The 27,851-nt window shown below is 42.7% G+C and overlaps 1 protein-coding gene across 3 annotated transcripts in view; it reads left to right on the plus strand.

Annotated features, from left to right (window-relative positions):
- Positions 1 to 27,851, plus strand: part of LOC309566586 (myosin light chain kinase, smooth muscle-like) — a 122,906-nt gene that overhangs the window by 44,007 nt on the left and 51,048 nt on the right. For 2 of the 3 annotated variants that reach the window (XM_082271778.1, XM_082271776.1), the window contains exons 2-5: positions 12,915 to 13,001; positions 14,956 to 15,123; positions 19,409 to 19,522; positions 23,447 to 23,602. In XM_082271778.1, the coding sequence (XP_082127904.1) occupies positions 12,915 to 13,001; positions 14,956 to 15,123; positions 19,409 to 19,522; positions 23,447 to 23,602 (525 nt within the window). The remainder of the gene's footprint in view (positions 1 to 12,914; positions 13,002 to 14,955; positions 15,124 to 19,408; positions 19,523 to 23,446; positions 23,603 to 27,851) is intronic. The other variant, XM_082271777.1, reaches the window with a different exon arrangement.

Consider the following 27,851-nt stretch of genomic DNA (forward strand, 5'->3'; position numbering starts at 1 on the left):
GTATTGGTTAGAATTTGTGGTAAGGCTGTGCCCTTTTGCCCAAATAGCTTTACCCTAAAAGATGCCCCTCTTTTGGGGAACATCAGGGGGAAGCTATTTGCACTCCTTGGGTTAATCCTCTTTGCAGTAAATTGGTAGGCTGGTGGATCCCTGAAAGCTTTGCCCTGATTGTGTGGGTGTTCTAAATATTCAAATGTATTCATTAACATAAAACTCTGAACTGTGAGGCCTCATGCACACAGCTGCTGTTTTTGGCGTCAGACCGTTTTTTTTCTACAGCCAGTAAATTCCCCAGCATGTTATCCTATGTGTCCATGCACACATAGGCTGCTATCAGCAGTTTTTGGCAGGGGCGTTTTTCTGGCTGGAAAAAAAATCGCAGAACTAGTGGGTTTTAAGAGGCGTTTTTCAGCTGTAAAAATGCTCCAACTCTGATAAAAGCTTAAACGCTAAAACAAAACTCCAAAAACGAAAACGTGGCTATTCGGCGTTTTATCAATGTTTTTGAGTCAAGAGCTTTTGTGGGAATAAACGTTTTGCTAAACGCTACAGCTGAAAAAAAAGCCTTCTACAGCTTCAGCTTTCTACTGACGTTTTGATAAGGTCCATTGTGCAGGAGGTGTGTGTATGCCAAAAGTATTGGGACACCTGCCTTTACACGCACATTTACTTTAATGGTGTCTTGGTCCGTAGGGTTCATTATTGAGTTGGCCCACCCTTTGCAGCTACAACAGCTTCAACTCCTTCTGGGAAGGCTGTCCACAGGTTTAGGAGTGTGTCTATGGGAACGTTTGACCATTCTTCCAGAAGCGCATGTAGGAACAGGAAGGGGCCATGAAGTTGGGGCGCAATTGTCCAAAATGTCTTGGTATGCTGACGGCTTAGAAGTTTCCTTCACTGGAACGAAGGGGGCCAAGCCCAACCCCTAAAAAAACAAAGTCCCTTAAATCCCTTTCTATTTCTAGGACAGTTTTGCCACTGGTAAAGCCTATATCCTCTAAGTGAAAAGGAAACAAAACAAGGGAATGAATTTTATATTAGACAGAAACACCAGAGGAGCCAAACAACTTAAAATGTTCATTACATATACAAGTCCTGCCTGGAACAGCTTAAAACGTTGGTTAGTTTTTTTAACTTTTTCAGAAAATAAAGGTGAATAAATACCCAACAACTTTCACATTACTTTTCACATTACACACAAACACACACACCCTTTCTACTTTCTCCTTCTGTCTTTGCTACCAGGATGGATCAGAGCCACTCTGTGGTGGCACTGACCAATCGGAAGCGCTCTGATCTTTCACGGAAGCCCTGCAGACATCACGTAGAAGAATTGTTAGTCTGCAATATAAACTATATTACCAAAAGTATTGGGATGCCTGCCTTTACATGCACATTAACTTTAATGGCATCCCAGTCTTAGTCCGTAGGTTTCAATATTGAGTTTGCCCACCCTTTGCAGCTATAACAGCTTCAACTCTTCTGGGAAGGCTGTCCACAAGGTTTAGGAGTGTGTCTATAGGAATGTTTGACCATTGTTCCAGAAGAGCACTTGTGAGGTCAGGCACTGTTGTTGGACAAGAAGGCCTGGCTCGCCATCTCCACTCTAATTCATCCGAGAGGTGTTCTTTCGGGTTGAGGTCAGGAATCTGTGCAGGCCAGTTCAAGTTCCTTCACCCCAAACTCACTCATCCATGTCTTTATGGACCTTGCTTTGTGCACTGGTGCGCAGTCATGTTAGAACAGGAAGGGGCCATCCCCAAACTGTTCCCACAAAGTTGGGAGCATGAAATTGTCCAAAATGTCCTAGTATGCTGACACCTTAAGAGTTCCCTCTACTTGAACGAAGGGGCCAAGCCCAACTCCTGAAAAACAACCCCACACCATAAATTTTTCCTTGGTTTTCAGAGGTAGGGGCATCCCCCCCCCTCCCCCATTAATTTGCAGCTAATGCTAGGGGTCTTTTAAAATGGTGACCCCCCCCCCCTGCTATGTACATGTCCCACATGCCTGAAAAAACAGATAAGTAACCAGTCTCTTGTAAAAGCAGGCTCTCCTTTGACGGACTGACATTGCTCTGTAATTATGGCCCTTCCTGCTGCAGAGTGACATTCCTCAGGGCTGATCAGAGGAAACCCTGTTGAGTAATTGTGATGGCAATCTGGCTGGCTTATACACTTGTATTTCTTTGCTTTTTTTATATACCAATCATGTGGTATAATCAGGGCTGGCCCAAGACATTGTGCTGCCTGGCTCCAAGAATGAAATGCTGCCCTCCCAAAAGAAAATCACGTCCGCCAAAAGGCCCCCACATCCATTATTTTATTTCATGATAAGTAAAACCAAAATTTAAATTAATCAGGAAGTCAGATTTACATGCAACAGCACCGACCTTGTCTATATGCAAAAATTGTAAGGGGCTGCATTGTGTTGGGGAGGGGGGTGTTAAAGGGCTGTAGAGGGGAGGGGGGTGTTAGGGGTGCTTTTGTGAGGTATAGGGACAAAAAACAGAGTAAGAACTATATTAAATTTGGACCATATTGTATATACTGTTATCGTCCATAACTCGCCACCGGACCGTTCCACCAAACACCCACTGTCTGTCTGTCTGTCAGTCCTCCTGTGTCTGGGGCCACTGCCCTAGAGGATCATGCCTGCCCGGCGTGGGATGGAGTGTGCTGATGTCATTGCACACACCACAATCACGTGAGGGACGTTCCTAAGAGGAGACGCTCCACCTCCTCATACTCTTCAGTTTGCACTACGGGCGTTAGTATGAGATAGGGAAATGTTCGCTCGTAATGCACGGCAAACTGATGACACACAAAACTGCTGGAAAAAATCTTGGGCATCAATTTGCCACCCCTCTCAAAGTGCCGCCTGGGTCCAATGGACCCAGTGGGTCCCTTGGTAGGGCCAGCCCTCCTGTTCCAGGTCCTATCAGTTAAAAGGGGGGCCTGGGCACTTGTTGAGCAGGAGCCTTATTGCAGACACCGATGCTCTTGGTCCTCTCCCTGCAGCGCTGCCAGCTTCTTATCTTCCTCCAGCTGCACTGCAGGGGGATCGGGGGGGGGGGGGTTGGAGGTGCTGGTAAATATCACTTACTGGCCCCTTCTTTCTCACTTACTGGCCCCTTCTTTCTCTATCTGAAGCATCACAGTTAGCGATCATTACTGATCGCTTCTGTGTCCATTCATCGCTGAAGTATAATAAACTGTATTTACTAGGCTTCAGTTTGTGAATGACTGAATAGTAAACCTGTAAGTGCTTCGTATTCATTCATCTGTGCAGCTGAGGCTCAGTCTTAAATGTGAGACATTAGGGGTCTGTTTAGGCCCCTTATATTTTACCAACCCCCCCCCCCATCCAACAGATCTCTTAAACATTTTAAAAGGGGGAAAAAAGAAGTAAAAAAAAAAAACCTAATATACAGACGTCAACGTCAAAAGGCAAAGGTACCAAAATGGTAATAACCGAACAAATGCACTAGGAAATTTCAAACCAGAAATGTGGAATGCCTGGGCAATCCCAAAAGGCATGTAAAATATAGTAGCCGTGCCAGCATTAAGAGGAGTGTGAGGGTCCGGGATACATCTTATGTAACCTTTGGAGAGTAAGGTATACTCTGTAAAGAATTTAAAATTGTATTAACCTGTCCCTGGCTGAGACCAAGTTTTGCGTGAGATAATCAGATATCCTTCCAATCTTCTGCGTCTAGCTCCAGGACCTCTGTGTGCCAACTGGATAAAAGCTTATCCAGACCATTGTGTATAGTGGGTTGTAGGGCCTTGTAAATGGTGGTGAAGAGGGGTTTCTCTGGAGTTTCGTCTTGCAATAGGGACACAACCCTTAATATTGTAAGGAATACTGGTTGATTATGAAATTCCAGCTAAAAGGCATGTTGCAACTGGAGGTATCGGAACAGGTATGAGTTGGGAAGAGCTTAAGCTAATTTAAGCGTATCAAATGTCTGGAGGACACCCCTGATCAAAGTTTGGCTGAGATATTTTATCTCTTTAGAAGCCCATACATTGGGGTCAGGAAATGGGGACAATTTTTTGAGAGGAGGATTGAGCTACAGTGGTGTATGAGATAAGAAATTGTGAGCGGACACTGGATGTTGCAATTGCCAGTACTTAATAATGGCTCTCATGGACTGGGTAATTGGAAAATGGGCTGAAGGGCCTCTGTATAACAAATTGCATATTGTAGCTTCATATGAACCCAGATGCGCTGCCTCTAGAACAGCAGCATTGGTTCACAATTTTCAAAAGGGTTTCTTTGACCGAAGAAAACCCAGTGGACTCCTCTGTCATAAATGCTTCTCCTGCATGTCAGTACACGGAGTCGTGCATGCACAGAAATTGGATTGTAAGCTTCTTGAGGGCAATGACTTATGTGAATATATGTGTGTAAAGTGCTGCATAAATTAACGGTGATATAGAAGTACCTGAATAAATAAATGCTCCCCCCTTATTCCCTCACTCCCGCAGTTTCCAAACCCCCACCCCCTCCTCTCTCAGCTGTGCCATTGGTGCCAAAAGTCACGTCTCCGCTCCATTGGTTACAAGTACTTTGACTTCCCCATGTACAGTGCAGGACCAGCAGTCCTGTATTTTAAGTGTGGATGCCAAGGGCCTGCCCACAAACTGAATTTTCATGAAGGGAGAAATTACTGTCTAATTCTAACTAGAACAGAAAGTGTTGGTGCAAATATTTCAAATTGTTCCATAATAATTGGTCCCTTGGGGGTGGGATGGGGTAGGCCACTGCATACATGGGAATGGTTGGTAGATGTATATGCCAATGGAAAGTACTAGAAAAAAGGTGGAAGAAATTGTGGTGTGAGATTAACTGTACTGGAATCGTCCATCCTTTCCTTCCTTGAAGGGGGTATTTTATCAATTGTCCCCAGTACCTTCCATTTTATCACTGAAAGATCTATTCTTTCAGAGCAAATAAAGGTTAGAATTGGCAGTGACATTTTTTGTTAAAATCCCTGCAATAAATATTGATGGCCCAGAGGGAATTGTGGGTCCCCCGCCCCCTGAACAAAACTGGAGTAAATGCTCTTCATATACAAGAGGGATGCAAGAGCAGCTTCCAGCAACATGAAAATTTAGTCTGTGTAATGACAATCCTGTACTAGAAGCACTTTCCCCATGCTGAAATTGACAATGCACCCATGATGTAATGTCTTTAAACAGACCTTTTTAAATATTCACCGGTATGGCAACCTCATTATCTCATGACTTTGTGCTGTACAACAACCTTCCAATGTTCCAGGGTGTATAGCTGAGGTTGCAGTGGGCTCCGGTTGATGGAGCGGGCAGTCTTTGGCTTACATTTGTCAGATTCAGGGTTACTCAATGACCTACAGCTATCCACAGATCATTAACGTTCAGGAAATGAAATGAAATAATCCCAGATTTAGCTAGTAGATGGTGTTCTCTGTGTTTGAATGTAAAATATTATTGTTTGACTGGATTTACCACTATATAATCAGGTGTGCATTTTTAGTAGCTTTAAAATGTTTTGGTTCTATTATTCAGCCATCGGTGATCTGCAAAGTACTATTGGCTATATAAATCAGAATTGGTGACAGGAAATGTTTCCTTTTAAAGTTCCCATTCAAGGATGCTCATAAAAATTTAGCTTGTTTTATTTCCATTTGTGAACCAGTGTTTAGGAAATGTGCTTACGTGAAATGTCTTTGGGGAATTCTTTTGAGCAAGTCCCACATCCCATTAATGGACTCTACAAAGAGCAGGATGGAAGTAGTTGTCATCATTTTACACTTGGACTTGGTACATTGTTCAAAAGAGGATCTTATGCTTTGTGTCCTTACTGGAACTTCAACCGCTAAGAGTATTCTACTCTTCCACAATCTAGATTGTGGACATCATTGTCGAGTTTAGCGACACTAAAAAGTGCTGTTATGCACCCTCTCTAATGTACTTTTTTTTAATTTTAACGTATTGTGCATTAAAGAAGCATTTTCTACCAGTGTATATAACACCCTTCCCTAAAAATGCCATATGCCCAACTGAAATTTTTTTAATACGATCAGACTAGGATGGGGGAAGACCTGGTCCTGTTTCATGCCAGGCTCTAGCTCTGTGATAGTGAAGACATGGCTTCCTATAGAGAAATATCTACAGGAGACCAGATAAACTACTGTGGGAGGCCACGTTTATTAAAGTAAAAAAGTGAGCAAGGTAATGAGAACAGGGGGGAATAAAAAGAAAATTGTGTGTAGGTATACTCAGATCAATAGTCACTCAGGACAATGTTACTTGTGCGCAGGGGATATACTATATCATCTATAGAGGGTGCATTCATTGATATTTTATATAATTTTCATTCAAAAAGAAAATTGTCCAACAGGGGAGGTGACCAACTTGAGCTAAGAGGTTACAATATCGTTGGTCGTGGCGTGCTGACGTCACCACTACGAGTCTGAGGAAGGGCGGAAGAGCCAACCAGCCGGCGGCTCATTCAAACCCCGCGCTTTTCTATTTTTATGTCTGTAAGTTGCTCTCCTTTATTTATATATTAAATCTATGGTTTTACACTATGGAGCGCTTTATTTTCTTTGCATAACCTTGCCATTGGATTACTTTGGAGAACCTTGCCCAGTCACCTTGGCCTATTTGGAGGACATCCCCAACAGACCTTTTGTCTGGTAAAGCGGCTGTGGTGTTGGTGGTGGTCCCTTTGAATCTTATTGGGCCACTTTAGGTTGCTCCCTTCCTGGCTTCTGGCTAGTTTACCTTTCCTTTTGGTAAGCAGATTGGATCTAAGGGTGTTGGTGTTTACTATTCACTTTGATTCATTGCATGTCTGGTAAGCAGATAGTATTGGTGGTGGCACACACTTCGGGTGATTTATACTATCATTGACATTACTGGGTGATACAGTATTATGCTATGGAAGCTGCTATTCTTTTTTACATGCACTTGGCATTTGACATCATGCAAATCTGAGGAGTCATTTTGAAGCCGTTCGACTAGAATTGTTACCTTGAGATTTGGGCGAATTATTTACCTGCATTTGGTAAGAAGTTTGTACATCTAGTGGCTTCACCAGTTTCATCTTGGATTATACTGTATGTAGACTCCAGATTTTTGGATTTATTTTTCAATGAACATTTGAACATTGTTACTTGTGGTTTTACACAGCCTAGTGTATGGTTTATCACCATCACTTTATTTCACAATTTGATTAATATTTTTGACATAATATTATTCAATTTCGCGCAACTTATTTATTTATTTACAATATCGTTCGTTAACCAAGGAAAGGTGGTAGTTTCCGTGATGTGGAAAATTCCATCAACCCCAACCACAATTCTCTAAATTACATGAAACTTTAGGTGACCTCTGCAAGTATTTCCTCCATCCTCATAATATGGTTCCGTTTGCTTACCCATTCCTAGCTTACCCATTCCTTGATTGTGGGGATAGTGGAGGATTTTCAATGCCTAGGGATCAGGGCACAACCAGCTAAAATGTGCAATCGAAAGAGACCTCAATTGATCCAGGGATCATGGATGGAAGAGCTAATTCCGGCCACAGTCTACCTATTGGCCTAATTGAAAGATGGACTTCCACAACGGTCTGATCTGAGGAGAGGACCACCACAAATGGGATATGCGAACCACCTGACTCTCCACATCTCCAGCATTAGAAGAATGAACACACTTACAGCAGTTCTTATTTGTGTAGCTAGCCCTATCCAAATGCCCTCTTTTCCATTTATTTGCTGCACCAGAGTGCGGTGAATAATTTCCTTTTCAGACTGATTGCTTAACTGCAGTGAGCTAGATGGGCACCCAGAGATTTTGCAGTGGAGCCTGTGCATTATAAACATATCTTTTAGTTACATAGTTACATAGTAGGTGAGGTTGAATAAAGACAGCAGTCCATCCAGTTCAACCTGTGAAGGTGTGTGTGGCTGTAATCATCTCACATACCCCTGAATGTTCTGATCCTTGAGATGTACGTCTAATAGTCTTTTGAAAGCCACCAAACTTCCGGAAACCACCTCTTTTGGTAGAGAATTCCACAATCTTGTAGCCCTAACAGTAAAGAACCCCCCACATTGCCTGAGGTTAAAACGCTTCTCCTCTAATTGCATTGTATGCCCCCGAGTCCTTATGCAATCCCTTCGACTGAACAGCTTTTTTTCTAAGTTGAGATCCCCATTGAGATATTTAAAAATTGCTATCATGTCCCCCCTCAGGCGTCTCTTCTCCAGGGAGAATAAATCAAGCGATTGCAAACGCTCTTCATAATTAAGGTCCTCCAATCCCCTAATTAGTTTTAGTTGCCCTTCTCTGTACTCTCTCCAGCTCCAACACATCCCTCCTGAGGACTGGCGACCAGAACTGGACAGAATACTCCAGATGCGGTCGGACCAGAGTTTTTTATAAAGTGGAAGGATTATAGACTTATCTCTGGAATACATCCCTTTCTTTATGCATGCTAATATTCTGCTGGCCTTGGCAGCTGCCGCTTGACATTGCATGCTGTTGCCTAATCTATCATCAACCAAGACTCCCAGATCTTTCTCCATTTTTGATTCCCCCAAGGGTTTACCTCCTAATGTGTATAGTGCTTTTAGGTTTCTAGTCCCCAAGTGCAAAACCTTACACTTCTCCACGTTAAACCTCATTTGCCAAGTTGTTGCCCACTCCTTTATTTTGTCCAGGTCCTCCTGTAGGATATCTGCTTCATGCTGTGCAGTTATTGCCCTGACCAATTTTGTGTCATCTGCAAAAACTGATATCGAACTACTGATCCCGTCCTCAATGCTGTTTATGAATAAATTGAACAAGGTTGGTCCCAGGACTGAGCCTTGGGGGACCCCGCTTACTACCTCAGACCAGTCTGAGTATGCGCTGTTTATTACCACCCTTTTGGACACGCCCTTTTAGCTAGTTCCGTATCCAAGAGCAATTTGGGGGTTTTTTGATCGTTCACTACCTGTAAATAGTATCGGGTTTGCCACCGTTCCTGTGTAAGTCTTTTGTTGGGGGTTATGGTACCTCAGGCCATATAAAAATGTGGGGACTTTAAGGGCAAAGTAACAAATAATAATCTTGAACAAAAAATTATATTAACGTTTTGTTTACGGTCTCCTATATTGTGATACATATATACAATGACATGTCATTGTATATATGTATCACAATGTAGGAGACAGTAAACAAAACGTTATTTAATATATTTTTTGTTCAAGATTATTATTTGTTACTTTGCCCTTAAAGTCCCCACATTTTTATATGGCCTGAGGTACCATAACCCCGTATCCAAGAGCAAACCCTGCGGTCGATACCTGCAGACCTTATTTTATAAATTAAGCACTTATGGGGAACTGTATTAAACGCCTTGGCGAAATCCAAGTAAACCACATCCACTGGTCTGCCCCTATCTATCTCACAGCTCACCTCCTCGTAGAATGTTAAGAGATTGGTTTGACAAGAACGCCCATTTGTAAACCTGTGCTGGTTACTGCTGATGATGCTGTTGTCTATAGCAAACTCTACGATATAGTCCCTTATCATCCCCTCCAGAAGTTTACATACTACTGATGTCAGACTGACAGGCTTATAATTTCCCGGTATATGCCTCTGCCCCTTTTTGAATATCGGAATCACGTTTGCTTTCCTCCACTCCCCTGGTGAACCTAATCAGCTTGCGCATGTGTGACTAGAATGCTTCCTTGGGGAGGACAATATTGGGAGAGTTGTGGGGGTTGAAGGGTGCAGATGTTTCTTGTTTTCCACTATTTTATTAAGGATTTACATACAAAATCCTTGTCTCCATGCATGTGGGCCAGTGGGTAACCATTACAGAGTTTAACAAATATCAGGGCAATACCCATTTGTGTTGATGTAATGGATGTTATTCCATTAATGTATCAAGTGAAGATAATCAAAACATTACAAAGGGTGCAGATTTTGGTACAGAGGAGGTACTAGGAGTGTTCAGGAGTTGAAGTGGAGGGGACCCTGAGTGTGGGATTAAACCTGAGAACCTGACTGATCTTTTGCCCTGGGACACAGGTATAAGAAGCAAAGTCACTAGTATTGTGTTATAACTACCAGTCCTTGCAAACTATGTAGGATTTCTCTCCACTGTAGAGTCTGGTCTAATTGCCAACATCGCTATCTCTTCACCTACCTTTCTTTGGCATGTACAGTTGTGTTCAAAATTATTCAACCCCCCAGTGCTGTAAAGGGTTTAGGGAATTTAGTGTACATTTGTAATTTGTATTCAGAATGAAATCCTACAAGGACTTTTTAAAGAACCATATGCATCTAAAATTACATCAATTGGTTTTGTAATACAGTAGTAAATGTTTATTTTGTGAATTCTTCATTGACACAATTATTCAACCCCTTAAAGACTACCACTCTGAAGAACAGAGGTTCATTGAAGTGTTTTCAATCAGGTATTGAAAACACCTGTGGATGTCAGGGAGCAGCAATAAAGCCTAATAAGCACCAATTAGGCAGCTTTAAAATGACTGTGATACTCAGCTCCTTCTAGACATTTACTCGTGTGGTTACAAACATGGTGAAGTCAAGAGAATGGTCCAGGAAGACAAGAGAAGAGGTGATTACTCTTCACAGGAAGGGCAATGGCTATAAGAAGATTGCAAAGATGTTAAACATACCAAGAGACACCATAGGAAGCATCATTCGCAAATTCAAGCAAAGGGCACTGTTGAAACGCTACCTGGTCGTGGCAGAAAGAAGATGCTGACTTTGACTGCTGTGCGCTACCTGAAGTGTAGAGTGGAGAAAAGTCCCCGTGTGACTGCTGAGGAACTGAGATAAGATTTGTCAGATGTGGGTACTGAAGTTTCTGCTCAGACAATACGGCGCACACTGCGTAATGAAGGCCTCCATGCCAGAACTCCCAGGCGCACCCCCTTGCTTTCTCCAAAGAATAAGAAGAGTCGACTGCAGTATGCCAAAAGTCATGTGGACAAACCACAGAAGTTTTGGGATAGTGTTCTGTGGACTGATGAAACGAAATTAGAACTGTTTGGGCCCATGGATCAACGCTATGTTTGGAGGAGGAAGAACAAGGCCTATGAAGAAAAGAACACCTCGCCTACTGTGAAGCATGGCGCGGGGTCAATCATGCTTTGGGGCTGTTTTTGCTTCTGCAGGTACAGGGAAGCTTCAGCGTGTGCAAGGTACCATGAATTCTCTTCAGTACCAGGAGATATTGGATGACAATGTGATGCAGTCTGTCACAAACCTGAGGCTTGGGAGACATTGGACCTTTCAACAGGACAATGATCCCAAGCATACCTCCAAGTCCACTAGAGCATGGTTGCAGATTAAAGGCTGGAACATTTTGGAGTGGCCATCACAGTCATCTCATTTAAATCTGATTGAGAACCTCTGGTGGGACTTAAAGAAAGCAGTTGCAGTGCACAAGCCTAAGAATGTGACTGAACTGGAGGCTTTTGCCCATGACGAATGGGCGAAGATACCCGTAGATCGCTGCAAGACACTTGTGTCAAGCTATGCTTCACGTTTAAAAGCTGTTATAACTGTAAAAGGATGTTGTACTAAGTACTAAGATTGAATGTCACTTGGGGGTTGAATAAAACTGATAATGATGTGAGCACAGAAAAGACATTTGTGGTTATTTCATTTATAAATGTTATGTTATATTTGTCTGACCTACACGTGCCTCTTTGATTTAATTGTAAGCAGGATGACCGAATGATCAAAATCAATGTCAAACTGGCCAAAACAATCAATTTTAGTGGGGGTTGAATAATTTTGAACACAACTGTAAGTGCGTGGGTTTTTTTTTTTTTTTCCCTCTCCAATGTTTATGTAGAACAGCCCAATTACCCTCTTATATACATGGAACTCTGTGCAAGTCTTGTTTCAGTGACTCTTTCAGTCAGTTTAAATTAATTTTTATAGGCCACAGCAGGTGGGAGAAGCTAAGAGCTTGGAAGAAGAGACCTCCCTGCTGGGGTTCCTTGTGCCTGTGACCAGAGGGCTGTATGCAGCCTAATGGTGATTTTATTGTATTGGTTGGGCTCAGGCAATGTTTTCTTTACTCCTCCTTGGTTCATGGGGTGTTTGTCTGTGGAAAAAAGTTTCTAGATTACCCCCCCCCCTCCCCCATGCCTGTGGGCTATGTTGTAGATTGATTCTTCCTTCACCCCTTCTCTACAGACAGTAGCTGCAATTCCAGAAGCAAGACTGGCTTTGATGTCAGTCTGCTTTTGAAATACTCCTTATCTAGTAGTTTGACAACCACTGCCTGGGGAAATATGAGATTCCATAAAGTGACCCAGCTGTGGTGGGCATCCATTTATAATGGACTCGCCTTTTTTAAATTTACTAAGTATTTTGTTTCAAAATGAGTAACTGAAATGCAGTAGCCTACTACTGGCTGCATTCCCTTGAGGACAATCGGTAAAGCAGAATGAAATCCCTGTATCCTTTTCAGCCATGGAAGCTGCTATCTTAGTCCCTGGTTGATGTGCAACTGCCATGGTGCTGCACATGTAATTATTTGACACCAGCCATTGGACGGTTAGACGGTTTGGTTGAGAAAACAAGCAAATGTGAATGTTACATTCCTAGCATGCCAGGAATATAACTGTTTTTTAAAACACTTGAATCGATGGGTTTAGTTCCACTTTAAAATTAATTGCTTCCTATATAATGTGTTTTTTTTTTTTTTTTCTTGTCCTTTTGTGGGTGTTTTTTTTTTTTTTTATGTTGGGGTCTGCTTTCATGTGTTATTTAAGATCATATTGTCGATTTGTATACAGTAAATTGTACAACTCTTGTTCACGCTTGCTGTTTTATAAGAGGTCTCCTAAAATTAAAAAAAAAAAACCTTTTTTTTTTTTTTTTCCCGTAGGGAGCACAAAGATGGTTTTACCTGACGAACTACACATTGAAATGCAATGCCCAGCCAACTCGCGAGTCAAGGAGAAACCAGGGAAAGGTACTTGGTGTGTGTGAAAAGTATGGCAAAAAATGTAGTAAGCGTGTACTCCCTTTCATAAGGTTGCTAGATGCCTGTCCTAGGGTCAAGCAACCTGTTTTAGCACATGTGGGGAATAGGACTTTGGTTGGGGGGGGGGTGTCACACTTTTATGCTCATATGGGTCTTCCAGAAGTTCTTGCCCTACTCCTAGGCTGTGATTTGTGATCAGATCCGGTAAACAATAGTAATAACAATGAGGTTTTAAAATGGAACCTTTAGCCCAGAGTATACTGTTTGCCCAGATCCCACCCATTTAAAATGTACTGTGTAATGTACACTAAAGAGCTAGGAAACTGTTTTAACCTGTTTTTATGATCGATAAATGCCAACCTTCCTGAAGGATCCACTTGGAAGCTGTCGCGTACCTGATCGGAGACTAAATGACATGGTAGGCCTCTTGTATCTCTAGCCCAGATCCCGCTGAAGCTGGAACAGGGTTCTGAGGGACAGGAGGAGCACTAGCGCCGGCAGGTGTTAATAGGAGTGCCCGCAGCAGGAGATGCAGGCCAGCAAAACTTCAGGTCAGGAACAGTAGCTGTGCATAAGATCCAGCCACAGTAGCTGTGCATAAGATCCAGCCAAAGTTAATGCGGCACTCCACACAGGCTACAGATGAGCAGAGCTGATACAGATGACAGCTAGCTAGGCACTTGAACCAGATGTGAGGTCAGCAGCAAGCGGGCAGCGAAGTACCGAGTCAGAAGACTGAGATGTGGTCAAGAACGGAGCTGAGGTCTGGAACTGGCGACAGAGCAGAAACAGGATCCAAGTTCAGGTCAGAGGCAAGCCGGATCAGCAACAAGGAAACAAGCTGAGTAATAGCAGGACACAGGGAACTGCTGAAAGTCCAGTTGGCACTGGAGCACGAACAGGAGCCCCTTTAGTCTGTCTGGCACCGATCTGCATTGAGTACGTTCTTATGCGCATTACTGTTGATATCCTGCTGACAATTCTGTGCGCACTTCTGTTAGCCATTCTGTGGAATGTGCATTTCTGTTAGCCAAATATCTGGTAGTCATTCTCTGACAAACACTTATTTAATGGGCTCCTCTACTGAGCACGCATTGTTCAATTATGGGTCCCCATCCTATTTACCTTATCAGGCCAGGGCCCTGCAGGTGAGAGCTAAACAGTAATTCAATATGAGAGATACACACAAATGGGCAGAAACCAAGCACTCACCATGCAATGTTTCATATCACACACACACACACGCACACCACACACACACCCTGGAACAAGAAGTTGTCCTGTCACTTTAGTGAATAGGGGCAGGCTAGCTGCAGCAATACATGGGCATAGGGGAATTTCTGGGTCCTGGTTTGCATATTCACAAAAGTAAGTACACTCCTCACATTTTTTATTATATCTTTTCATGTGAAAACACTGAAGAAATTACACTTTGCTACCACGTAGTGAGTGTACAGCTTATAGAACAGTGTAAATTTGCTGTCAACAAAAGGGAGTACACCCCTAAGTGGAAATGTCCAAATAGGGCCCAAATTGTCAATATTTTGTCTGGCCACCATTATTTTCCATATATACATTTCCATATATAGATATGTATGTATGTATGTGTATATATATATATATATATATATATGTATGTATGTGTGTGTATATATATATATATATATATATATATATATATATATATATATATATATATATAATACACACACACACTTGTATTCTCATTTATTTTTTTGCATAAACTGGTATGTGACTAAAATGGTCTAGGTGAGATCCTTATCACATTCGCACACTCGGAGCTCTGTCAGGGGTCACAGACTGATGTGAATAGTTCTATGTATGTACTTGTATGGTCTTGTGTAATATGCTGCCACTGTATAAATACAGGAAGCTAATCCATAAACATTGATGGAATTTTCTTTGCTTTTCTCATTTTTAGCAGTTGATGTAAAGGTGACAGTAGGAGACACACCACCTAACTTCCGAGTGGTGAAGACATCCGATAGATACCTCACTGTCCTATTTGAGCTCAGCCCACTCGGTGAAGGAGGACTTTGTGTACGCCGCGTCCAGTCCCCTGTGCCTATCCTCATTTATGCTTCTAAGGGTGAGCCCAGAAATGTGTAAAAGCACATTTTATGTGAAATTTCTTTTGTTTGTTAAACGCTTGACCTCCGAAAGATTTATCCCCCCCCTTCATGACCAGGCCATTTTTTGTGATACGGTGTTGCATTACTTTAACTGACAATTGCACGGTTATGGCATGCTGTCGGGGCCGGCGCTCCCACTAGGCGAACTGCCTGAGTCTCAAGGTACTGTATGATGGTCCTGCTCCCTGACACTGACCGCATCCCATGATGTCACTCCATGGCCGAGGGCGCCCTGACAATGTTTGCCATCCAGCATATGAGGCCACCTACTGTCCCGTTGTCATCATCCTTATCTTCCTCATCATCCTCCTCTTCCTGGCTTCCCACCACCCTACCTCCTGTCACCATACTTTTTATCTTCATCCTCCCTGTACCCCACTGTCAGCTTCCCATCACCCCACCCCCCCTGTCAGCTTCCTACCATCCCACTCCCTGACATCTTCATCCCCCCTGTACCCCACTGTCGGCTTCCTACCATCCCACCCCCTGTACACAATGTCAGCTTCCTACCACCCCACCCCCTGTACCTTACTGTCGGCTTCCTACCACCCCACTCCCTGTCATCTTCATCCCCACTGTTGGCTTCCTACCACCCCACTCCCTGTCATCTTCATCCCCACTGTCAGCTTCCTACCATCCCGCCCCCCTATCATCTTTAGCCCCACTGTCGGCTTCCTACCACCCCACTCCCTGTCATCTTCATCCCCCACTGTCAGCTTCCTACCACCATACTCCGTCATCTTCATCCCCACTGTCAGCTTTCTACCATCCCATCCCCCCCTGTTATCTTCATCCCCACTGTCAGCTTCCTACCATCCCACCCCCCTTGTCATCTTCATCCCCACTGTCATCTTCCTACCATCCCACCCCCCCCCCCCATCATCTTCATCCCCGCTGTCAGCTTCCTACCATCCCCCCCCCCCCATCATCTTCATTCCCCACTGTACACCACTGTCGGCTTCCTACCACCCAAGCCCCTTAAATTTACTGGTGCATATCATATATGATGGACGCAGAGACAATTTTTTTCTTCCAGTGAGAACATGGACACAAGGACATTTGTCCTTCCAGTGAACTACCAATGCAGGGAATTTTTTTTTTTTTTTCAGTGACACCACAGATGCAGATGCATTTCTATCCTGCTCACCCATAGTGTAGCAGTGACCGTGTTTTAAAAATGTTGGAAGTTTTTTTTTTTTTTTGGGAGGGGGAGGGGTGTAAGTAGCTGGTCTTGAAAAAATAGTCTAGCACTGGCCCTAGATGCTGTACCCAAATAAAACTTGTCCGTCTGTTTTTTTTTTGTTTTTTTGTTTTTCTTCCACAAATCGCTTTCTTTTGGTGGTATTTGATCACTTCTGGTCGCCTCACAGGTCGCCGTAGGTCGCCTTCCATAGGGAAGCTGCGGATCCGTTCTAATAGGAGCGACACAAGTCGCTCCGACTTGGAAAAAGGGTCCAGAGCTTCTTTGGGGCGACCCGGCGCGACCGTCATAGACTTCAATGTTATGAAGTCCGTGCCGGCCGCTCCGAGGACGCGGCTCGCACCGCGACCTCGGAGGTCGCCCCCCCAAGTCGGATCACCCCTGTGTGAACGGGGCCTAATTACATGCACTGCTATAAAACCTTTTAAACAAAAAAAAAAAAAAATAAAAATAAAAATTATCTAATTTCTTAACTTTGAGCTAATATTATTCTGCTACATTTTTGGTAAACAAAAAAAAAAAAATTCCAATAAGTGTTTAGTGATTGGTTTGCACAAACGTTATAGCGTCTATAAACTAAAGGATAATTTTATTTTATATATATAATATATATATATATATATAAAATATATATTTTTTTTTATTCTTTCTGGTACTGGTGGCGATCAGCGACTTATAGTGGGACTGCGAATTAGACACTAATTGACAGTCACTGGTCCCCAAAAAGTATTACTGTAATTGGTGCTAAAAAATATGCTCTGGGAAGGGGTTAATGTCGGGGGCGATCAAAGGATTAACTGTGTGCATAGCCTGTATCTTAGTACAGTGTGGGAGGTGCTTTTACTCGGGGAAGATTTGAATCCTAATTCCTGCTTTGCAGAGATGCAGGATTTATGCCACTACTGACAGAACGGGGATCTGCCTTTACGTGGGCAGACCGCCATTCTGCCTCTCTGCTAAATAATTGGTGGGTGCTGGCGGACATAGTCTGTGTTACCCACTGCTGGGTGTGATCACAGCGAGAGCGAGGGGTGGGTGGTGGGCATGTGCACCCCCTATTTGGAAGAGTGTGTGTGTATATATGTGACCTGGCGCAAAGGTGCCGCCCTGTAGCAGTAAAACTGCTATGGGGTGGACCTGAACTGATTAATCAATGGAGATCATTAAAACTTTTTTTTGATGGTTAAGGCCAGAATTCCAGTAGATGAGATAGATGCATTAGGGGCTATACTAATCTATAGAGCTACCCCTACAGGAGCCACTGGTAATTTGGGCCTCTTTCCCCCACTCACAGCATTTTCTTTTTTTTTTTTTTTTTTTTTTTTTCATTCTTCCTTTTGGTTTAAAGATCAGTCTAGAGGTTACTTTTTGAGTTTTTTTATTGGAACCGTAACTTGGATAGGGATGGGGGGAGATAAGATACCCCAAACTGTATAACTATACACAACTTGATTGCTAGGCTTCTGGCTGCTCTGTACTGAATTACATGCTGTATTGCACAACCTCGGGCTGTACTGTGGTCTCTTGGCTGTCTTGCACAAAAACACAGGCTAGGCACACAGTTAACCCTTTGATCGCCCCAATGTTTAACCCCTTCCCAACCAGTGTCAGTACAGTGACAGTGCATATTTTTAGAAATGATCACGATTAGTGTCACTGGATCATAAAAAAAGTGTCTGTGTTCGATTGTCTGCCGCAATATCAGTCCAGCTATAAGTCGCTGATTGCCACCATTACTGGTAAAAAAAAAGATAAATAAAAATTCCATAAATATATCCCAAAGTTTGTAGACGCTATAACTGTTGCGCAAACCAATCAATATACGCTTACTGAGATTTTTTTTTTTTTTTTTTTATAGCAGAAAGTGAAAAATCTGGCCAGGGTTTTTTTTTTTTTTGGTTTATAGCCCAAAAAATAAAACTCAGATGTGATCAAATCCCACCAAAGAGCTCAATTTGTGGGGAATAAAAAAAGGACTTATACATTTTTTTTTTTTTTTGGTTAGTGTCGCACCACCACGTAATTGGTTCAGACAAAGTTACGAGTGAGTGTGTCTTACTAGACGAAGTGTTGAATATTTTAATTTTAGTTTTGTTGATAAAAAACAGGCCCAATGCCTGCACAGTAAACAAGAGCAGTTTTAATGTGCGTGGAACTTTCAGTTTTGGAAGTAGGGGAAGGTGAGACTTGCGTTCTTGAGTGCACCTTACGTTGTTTGTTTTTTTTTTAATTTGTTTCATTTCATTCGTTTCATTTGAAGTGCACAAAATAACAGGCACCACGCTGCTGTGCGGGGTCATGAATTTTCTTTGCTACAAAATGCACTGCTTGTTGGGGCTGTTGCAGTGCTAAGAGTTCATAGAAAACATTTGTTTTCTATGTGCCCTATTAGTGACTGGCATTCTTTAAGTGCTGAAAAATGCCAGTCATTGCACCATGTGTGAACAGGCCCTCAAACACATGTACTGGTCAAAAAAAATATTGAACTTTATTAAAACTGCATTGATGTTTTTTGGTTCTTTTTTCATTTAGTCCGACGTTCCAAATCCAATGACAAGTAACAGCCCATTTTCAGTAATGGAACCATTCCTATCACTGCGACTCAGCGAATAGGAAAAGTTCCTGCACTACTTTTCGATGACTTTAATTGTGACTTTCTTAGACTTCTGTTAAATGAAGCCGCAATGAAGTCCATGCAAATCACGGCACCCGTGTGAACCAGGACTAATTGTGGGCATCTTTAAGGATAAGATGTGCTCACTCCAGAATGACACACTTCTTATACTCCCGTGTAGAACACGTTCCTCTATACATTCCATGACCTCACCTAATTGCTCATGTTACAGATTATTTACTCCTTAACCTGTAAGGTAGGTGTTCTCCCTCTGCACTCCTTACACGGGAATATCTGCCCCCAGGTAATGGAACTGTTTGGACTGGGAGAAAAATAATTTTAAGTGTCCAGTGATCCCTGACTACTATAGCCAGAGATGACCGTATTTCTGAAGGTTCACTACCTGACCTCTGAACTTTCTTTTCAGCCAACAAGAGACCGGTCAGGGAGGGACGGCTCCCTACCTTGCTAGAGTTCGGTTCACCTGACGATAACCACCAGACCCCAAAGACTGAATGGGTTAATGCCTCATCTGCTACAGGTAAGAGCTTCGCCTTCATTTATTTGTACTTCAGCATGTTGTCACAGGGTAATGCATCATACATAAAGGTGTGTAGTTCAGTCCATGCCTATTACCCGAAGGTCAGAATGAATATGTAGGATTATGTACCTGTGGTTTGGAGGATTGCGGTAGCTCAGGCAGCACCATAACCAGGAATATGACAAAACTGGTTTTCTAGCCTGGTCAATGAGCTGTTCCTCTGGGAGCAACTGTCTGAGTTCTAGTGCATTGGACTTGACTTGTGTATGTAAAATCTATGATGTCTACTAATCTGCAATAGGAGTCACCCTTGTGCTACACAGGTTTTAATTTCACCCAAAGCAAACTGGCTACAGAATTTGCAACACCACATATGGGATGTTTTACTTGCAAAAAGGGTTTGGTTATCTCTGTCTATACAGTCTTTGAGAGGTGCAGAACCCTGAGTCATGTTGATGACCTGATTGTTCTCTATTGCAGGTAGACCATACAACCTGGTCACCCCCTTTGCCCTTCGCTTGTAGTGGGGGGGGGGGGATATATAAGCAGCATGAGTTTATTCCACTGTCTGAAGATCCTTGCCAGTTCACTTGATTGTGTGTTCCTTCTTCTCCCAGTCTGGGCTTTGTTGTAAAACAGGTTGCTACCCAAATTCAAGTGTGTAGGATATATGTTCTCAATCTCATTATTTGATCCCCTGCAGATTTTGTTTGCCCACTTACAACTAAAGGGTCTATAATTTTTATCATGGGTGTATTTTAAATGATAGAGACAGAATATAAACCAAAAATCCAGAAAAAAACACGATACAAATGTTTTTTACTCACTAAACTGCAACTCAATTTAAGTATTTGATACCCAAGAAAAACATGACTTGGTGGAGAAACCCTTGTTGGGAAGCACAGAGGTAAGACATTTCTTGTAGTTGATCAGGTTTGCACATGTCCCAGGGGGGATTTTGGTCCACTCTTCTTTACAGATCTTCTCTAAATCCTTAAGGTTTCTTGGCTGTCCCTAGGCAATTCAGTTTCAGCGCCCTCCATAAATTTTCTTTAGGATTAAGGTCTGGAGACTGGCTAGGCCACTTCATGACCTTCGTGTGCTTCCTTTGTTGCCTTGGCGTTGGCGGTATGTTTTGGGTCATTGTCATGCTGGAAGACCCATCTTCGGTGTTTTTTAGCTGAGGGAAGAAGGTTCCCATCCAAGATTTTACAATTCATTGGCCCCCCAAAGCATAATGTTTCCACCTCCGTGCTGGACTGTAGGGATGCTGTCCTTAGGATCATAGTCACCATTTTTCTTCCTCCAAACACGGCGAGTTGCGTTATGGCCAAAGAGCTCCATTTTGATCTCACCTGACCACAGCATTTTCTCATAATCCTTCTCTAAATCCTTGAAATGTTCATTGCCAAACTTCAGACGGGTCTGTACATGTGCCTTCTTCAGGAGGGGACCTTGCGGCCACTACAGGATTTCAATCCATGGCGGCGTATTGTTACCAACTGCCTTGAGATCATTCACAAGCTCATCCCGTGTAGTTCTGGGCTGATCCCTTGCACTTCTCATGATCATCCTTACCCCATGAGGCAAAATCTTGCATGGAGCTCAAGACCGAGGGCGATTGATGGTGGTTTTCTATTTCTTCTATTTGCGAATGATCGCTCCAACCATTGTCTCCTTCTTACCAAGCTTCTTGCTAATGGTCTTGTAGCCCATTCCAGCCTTGTGCAGGTCTACAATCTTGTTGCTGATGTCCTTTGACAGCTCCATTATGGTGAGATTTGAATGGAAGAAAGTTTCTGTGGACAGGTGTTTTTTTGTTTTTTTTTTATACACAGAACGAGTTGTCCATAGGAGCACCTTCTTAAATTTATAGTACAAACCTGTGTACCACGTGAGCACATACTGTAGCCAGTCTGTGGGAGCCAGAATTATTGTTGGTAAGGGATCAAATACTTATTCTACTCACTGAACTGCACCTCAAATTATAACCTTCGTAACAACACACACACACACACACACACACACACACACACACACACACACACACACACTGCTCAAAAAAAAAAAAAAAAATTAAATGAACACTTTGAAAACACATCTGATCTCAATGGGGAAAAATATCATGCTGGATATCTATACTGATATGGACTGGGTAATGTGTTAGGATCAAAAGGATGCCACATCATTTGATGGAAATGAAAATGATTAACCATTCAAAGACCCCATGACAATCAAAATAAAAAAATTATGCAGGCTAGTCCATTTTGCTGAAATTTCATTGCAGCAACTCAAAATGGTACTCGGTAGTTTGTATGGCCCCTCTTGTGCTTGTTTGCATGCCTGACAACATTGGGGCCTGCTCCTAATGAGACAATGGCTGCTGTCCTGGTGAATTTCCTCCCAGATCTGGACCAGGGCATCACTGAGCTCCTAAACAGACTGGGGTGCAACCTGGCGGTGTCGGATGGACTGAAACAATGTACCAGTGGTTTTCATTGTAGCCATTTAAAGGTAGCAGTTCCTTCATCCTCCAGGAACTGGCTGCATACTCCCGCCACATGAGGCCAGGCATTGTCATGCACCCGGACCCACTGTACCAGGTAGGGTCTGACAATGAGTCCAATGATTTCATCCCGATATCTTATGGCAGTCAGGGTGCCATTGTCTAGCCTGTAGAGGTCTGTGTGTCCCTTCATGGATATGCCTCCCCAGACCATCACTGACCCACCACCAAACCGGTCATGCTGAACAATGTTAAAGGCAGCAGAACATTCTCCACAGCTTCTCTAGACCCTTTCACGCCTGTCACATGTGCTCAGGGTGAACCTGCTCTAGTCTGTGAAAAGCACAGGGTGCCAGTGGCAGACATGCCAATTCTGGTGTTCAATGACAAATGCCAATTAAGCTCCACAGTGCCAGGCAGTGAGCACAGGGCCCACTAGAAGATTTTGGGCCCTCAGGCCACCCTCCTAAAGTCAGTTTCTGATTGTTTGGTCAGGAATTCACACCAGTGGCATTTTGTAGGGCTTTGGCAGTACTTATTATTTCTGTTTCTCCTTGCACAAAGGCGCAGATACCGGTCCTGCTGATGTGTTTAAGGACCTTCTACTGCCCTGTCCAGCTCTCCTAGAGTAACTGACTGTCTCCTGGAATCTCCTCCATGCTCCGGAGACTGTGCTTGGAGACACCGCAAACCACCTGGCAATGGCACATATTGATTTGCCATCCTGGAGGAGTTGCACTGCCTGTGCAACCTCTATAGGGTTCAGGTATCTCCTCATGCTACCAGTAGTGACACTGACCCTAGCCAAATGCAAAACTAGTGACAGTCAGAAAAGTTGAGTTGGGGAAAAAATGGCAGTGGCCTCCACTTGTAAACCATTCCTGTTTTTGGAGGTTGTCTCATTGTTGCTCATCTAGTGCACCTGTTAATTTCATTAACCCCAAAGCATCTGAAACTGATTAACAACCCCCTCTGCTACCTAACCGACCAGATCAATATCCCAGGAGTTTAATCGACTTGATGCTATACTCCAATTTAAAAAGTGTTATTTTTAATGTTCTTTTTGAGGTGTGTGTGTGTGTGTGTGTGTGTGTGTGTATGTGTATGTGTATGTGTATATATATATATATATATATATATATATATATATATATATAATTTGTATATGTGTGTGTATGTATCCCCCCCCCCCCCCATGGGGTATGTGTTCAACTTTAAAACTTCTCATAAGCCAAATTCACATTAATTTCATATCCTTCGGTGACTATACTCATATGCAGTAGATAATTTTGTGCATGTATGTTCTGGATAGAATTGGTTTACTAGTCATGTCTAACACTTAAGCAGCATTCTGTGAAATTCTGTTGCTGCGGGTTGAAATTGTACAGGAAGTGACTGTTTCCTATTCAACTTACCAGGCAGGGAGATAAAGTCCCCATATTGGGAGAAGCGAGAGAGAGAAGGAAAGAGAGCACCATCCACTGTATTGGCATCACCCCACAAGAAGAGCAGCATCTGTCTGTCACCACCTGCACCCTCCAACTCCAAGGCCAGCTACACCAGCCCTGAACCAGGTGAGCACCAATTGTATGGGGATGGGGGGGGGATCATAGAAACCGGCTTGACATTTATGAACAATACTAAAGTTTAAGGTTTAGTTGCAAACGCTAATCTTGCCTGTAGTTGATCGCTAAATTTACATAACCACTTGCTCAAGCCTGATTATGGACCATTATTGCAAACCGTACCTCAATGTTTTCTTTGGTGCAGGAGAAGTCACTGAATCAGGCAGGGGAAAATACCTCAAGCCTCTGAGTTGTGCAGACATTACTGGCAAGCCATTTTTTGGGTAATCAAAGTTTTTTTTTTTTTTTTTTGTCTAGGCAAAAAAAAAAAAAAAAAATGCACCTTTCCCTGTGTTTCACCTCTTTAAAAACATTGCAAATAACCTCCTGTTAATGTTTTACCACTTCTTGAGTAAATATAAGTAAACTAATATCTTGTATCTTAGTTTAGAATTCTGGAAAGTCACTGAACCAATCACACAAGCAGGAAATGTTTCTGGGGGGGGGGGGGGGGGGGGTACAGAACACCTTCAGATTGCCATATTGCATTGCATTTTACAGAAACTTAGAGATGCAGATTGAACAGAAAAAGGTCATTTTTAATAATTACAATATGATTTGAACCGCAATTTATACAGTCCCTTGAAAAAGTATTCTTACACATTTGTCATGTTACACCCGAAAACGTTAATGTATTTTATTGGGATTTTATGTGGTTGACCAACACAGTGGCACATCATTGGGAAGTGGAAGGAAAATGATAAATGGTTTTCCAAATTTCTTTTTACCAACCTCTGAAAAGTGTGGCGTGCATTTGTATTCAGCCCCCTTTACTCTGATACCCCTAACTAAAAACTAGTGGAATCAATTTCCTTCAGAAGTCGCCTAATTAGTTAATAGAGTCCACATGTGTGTAATTTAATCTCAGTATAAATACAGCTATTCTGTGAAGCCCTCGGTGGTTTGTTAGAGAACCTTAAGCTGGCCATACATGTTCAATTTTCATGTACAGTTTTCTTAAATTTACCAAAAACTATATAATATTAGCAGCAAGAGGGTCACTGGTTCGAATCCCAACCACGACACTACCTGCCTGGAGTTTGCATGTTCTCCCTGTGCCTGCTTGGGTTTCCTCCGGGTACTCCGATTTCCTCCCACACTCCAAAGACATGCTGATGGGTTAATTGGATCCTGTAAAAAAATAAATAAATAAAAAATTGGCCCTACTGTGTATGTATGTGAGTTAGGGACCTTAGATTGTAAGCTCCTTGAGGGTAGGGACTGATGTGAATGTACAATGTAAAGCGCTGCGTAAATTGACAGCGCTATACAAGTACCTGAAATAATAATAATAATATGAGGTCCAAACTATACACTTTCAATTGTATTCAATTAGGCAGGCCTTTGTACAACATAGTTGAAGGTAACTCCTAAAGAAAATTGTATAATGTATGGCCAGCCTTAGTGAACAAACCGCATCATGAAGGCCAAGGAACACACCAGACAGGTCAGGAATGAAGTTTTGGAGAAGTTTAAAGCAGGGTTAGGTTTTTATGTAAAAACAAAAAATCCCAAGCTTTGAACATTTTGCAGAGCAATGTTCAATCCATTATCTGAAAATGGAAAGAGTATGACCCAACTGCAAACCTACCAAGACATGGCCGTCCACCTAAACTGACAGGCCGGGCAAGGAGAGCATTAATCAGAGAAGCAGCCAAGAAGCCCATGGGAACTCTGGAGGAGCTGCAGAGATCCACAGCTCAGGTGGGAGAATCTGTCCACAGGACAACTATTAGTCGTGCGCTCCAAAAATCTGGCCTTTATGGAGGAGTGGCAAGAAGAAAGCCATTGTTGAAAGAAAGCCATAGGAAGATCCTTTTGCAGTTTGTGAGAAGCCATGTGGGGGACACAGCAAACATGTGAAAGAAGGTGCTCTGGTCTTAGAAAAAAAACGGTTAGAGTCTGCAAAAGACGTAACACTGGGGCAGAGGTTCACCTTCCAGCAGGACAACGTCCCTAAACATACAGCCCGAGCTACAATGGAATGATTTGGATCAAAGCATATTCATGTGTTAGAATGGCCCAGTCAAAGTCCAGACCTAAATCCAATTGAGAATCTGTGGAAAGACTTGAAAAATTGCTATTCAGACATTCTGACAGATCTTGAGCTATTTTGCAAAGAAGAATGGGCAAAAATGTCACTCCTAGATGTGCAAAGCAGCTACACAAAAAGACTTGCAGCTGTAATTGCAGTGAAAGGTGGTTCTACAAAAGTATTGATTCAGGGGGGGACTGAATACAAATGCACACCACACATTTCACATATTTGTAAAAAAATGTTGAAAACCATTTATCATTTTACTTCCACTTCACAGTTCTGTTCCATTTTGTGTTGGTCTATCACAGGGCTCAAAATTTCAAGTCCTGAGCTACTAGCCAGGCCTTAAGAGTTACTCGCCACCAGTTGCCCCACCCAACCTTACCCTGCCCCGCCTATTATTCCACCCCTAAACACGTTAAATGTTAAATTAAATGTTAAATTATCTCATTAAGTGCAACTGTTAAATGTTGTATGCAGAATTGGGTAACAAAAATAAATATTAACAACTTTAACATTAATATAAAGTATATTTCATTGATTTGACTGTGATAAATAAAATAAGGATATAATACGATTGGCTACTATAGGCACTGTACATATCATTACTGCCTTGTTAAGTAAATATGCGCTACATACAGTGTGCAGGATTGAGAGGTGCGCTACGTACAGACTGCAGGGTTGAGGGGTGCCAACGAATACTCCACAAACGGCTTAAAACATCCCAGTGCCAGGTTCCAAAAGGACCATGTTTTAAGCCGTTCACAATACCTATTGACTTTTTTTATGTTTACATACAGTATTTCATGTTTTTTTTTTTTTTCACTATTGTCACACATGCACGGTCACTTTATTTGTTTACAATAAAATTTAGATCCATGTGTGCTATAGGCTCCTTTCACACGGCCGCTCCGTGTGAAAGGTCCGCTGCGGGACTTTTTTTTTTTTTTTACCACGGAGCGGATGACATTTCTGTCATCCGCTCCGTGTGCCCGCATATCATCCCATCCGTTTGCGGATGATATGCGGACATAATGTAAGTCTATGGCACTGCGGATGTCAGCGGATGACACCGCTGACATCCGATTTTCCTTCCTTTCCGTGTTTTACACGGAAGAAAAAATGGGTTCTGTTCCATTTGTAAAAACGGAACAGAACTGAATGGAGGAAAATCGGGTGTCAGCTGGTGGTATTCCGCTGACACCCGCAGTGCCATTCACTTACATTATGTCCGCAAATCATCCGCAAACGGATTGGATGATTTGCGGACACACGGAGCGGCCGTGTGAAAGGAGCCATAGTCAAAATTTGCGCATAAATATTGGGACATCATGCATTTTCCTAAAAAAAAAAAAAAAAAAATCTTTTTTGTCTGTATGAGGGGTTTTAGCACTGCACACATTGTTGTTTTCTAATTCTATACAGGAGTCTGTTAACCTGCCAGCATGTTTTTGGATTTTGCGAGGAAACCCACAGGATTTGACCCCAGTGCGATAAGGCAGTAGTACTAAGCCGCTGTGTATTATTGCTTAGTGCTATCTGCTCTTTTACTTGTACAATATCCTGTATCCTGTCCTGCCTTTCCCAGAAAGTGGCATACTTTGGGCGGTGGCATAAATGTGGGGCCTCCAAAGGTGTCCAAATTGCTCCTGATATACAGGGCGCCCTCTGCCATCTGGGTCCACTATAAGCCAACAAGTGGCTCTCCACATACAGTGCCAGAATTTTATATTTCATTATATATTTCAGTTGGAATAGACCACAATTCTGTTCTGGACAAAATAATACAATATCTTTGTTTTCTGCATTCAACTCTCTTTACTTGAGGGACCCCTCTGGTGGTATACTGGTATATTTTATGTGAGGCTAAGATAATTGTGTGCCATCAGCATTCAGTACTGCATATTGAGTTAGTTGTTGTGGTTTTATTTTTAATTGTACTATAGTGAGTGGAGTTTGCATGTAGGCTGTTACCCGAAGTCTTGCTCGCTGCCGACCCTTCTTCCTCCTCCTCGCTGCCCTGGGACACACATCTTCTCTGCCGCCTCAAGTCTGGAATGTCAGTGAGAAGAGAACCCACGGGGCTGTGCTGGAAACTACAGTTCCCAGCGTGCAGCGCGGCTCACAGAGAGATGACTGGGGAGGCGGCTCGTGCGGCCT

The sequence above is a fragment of the Pelophylax lessonae genome (genome assembly GCF_965119305.1).
Source record: "Pelophylax lessonae genome assembly, chromosome: 11".
In the NCBI taxonomy this organism is placed as follows: Eukaryota; Metazoa; Chordata; class Amphibia; order Anura; family Ranidae; genus Pelophylax; species Pelophylax lessonae.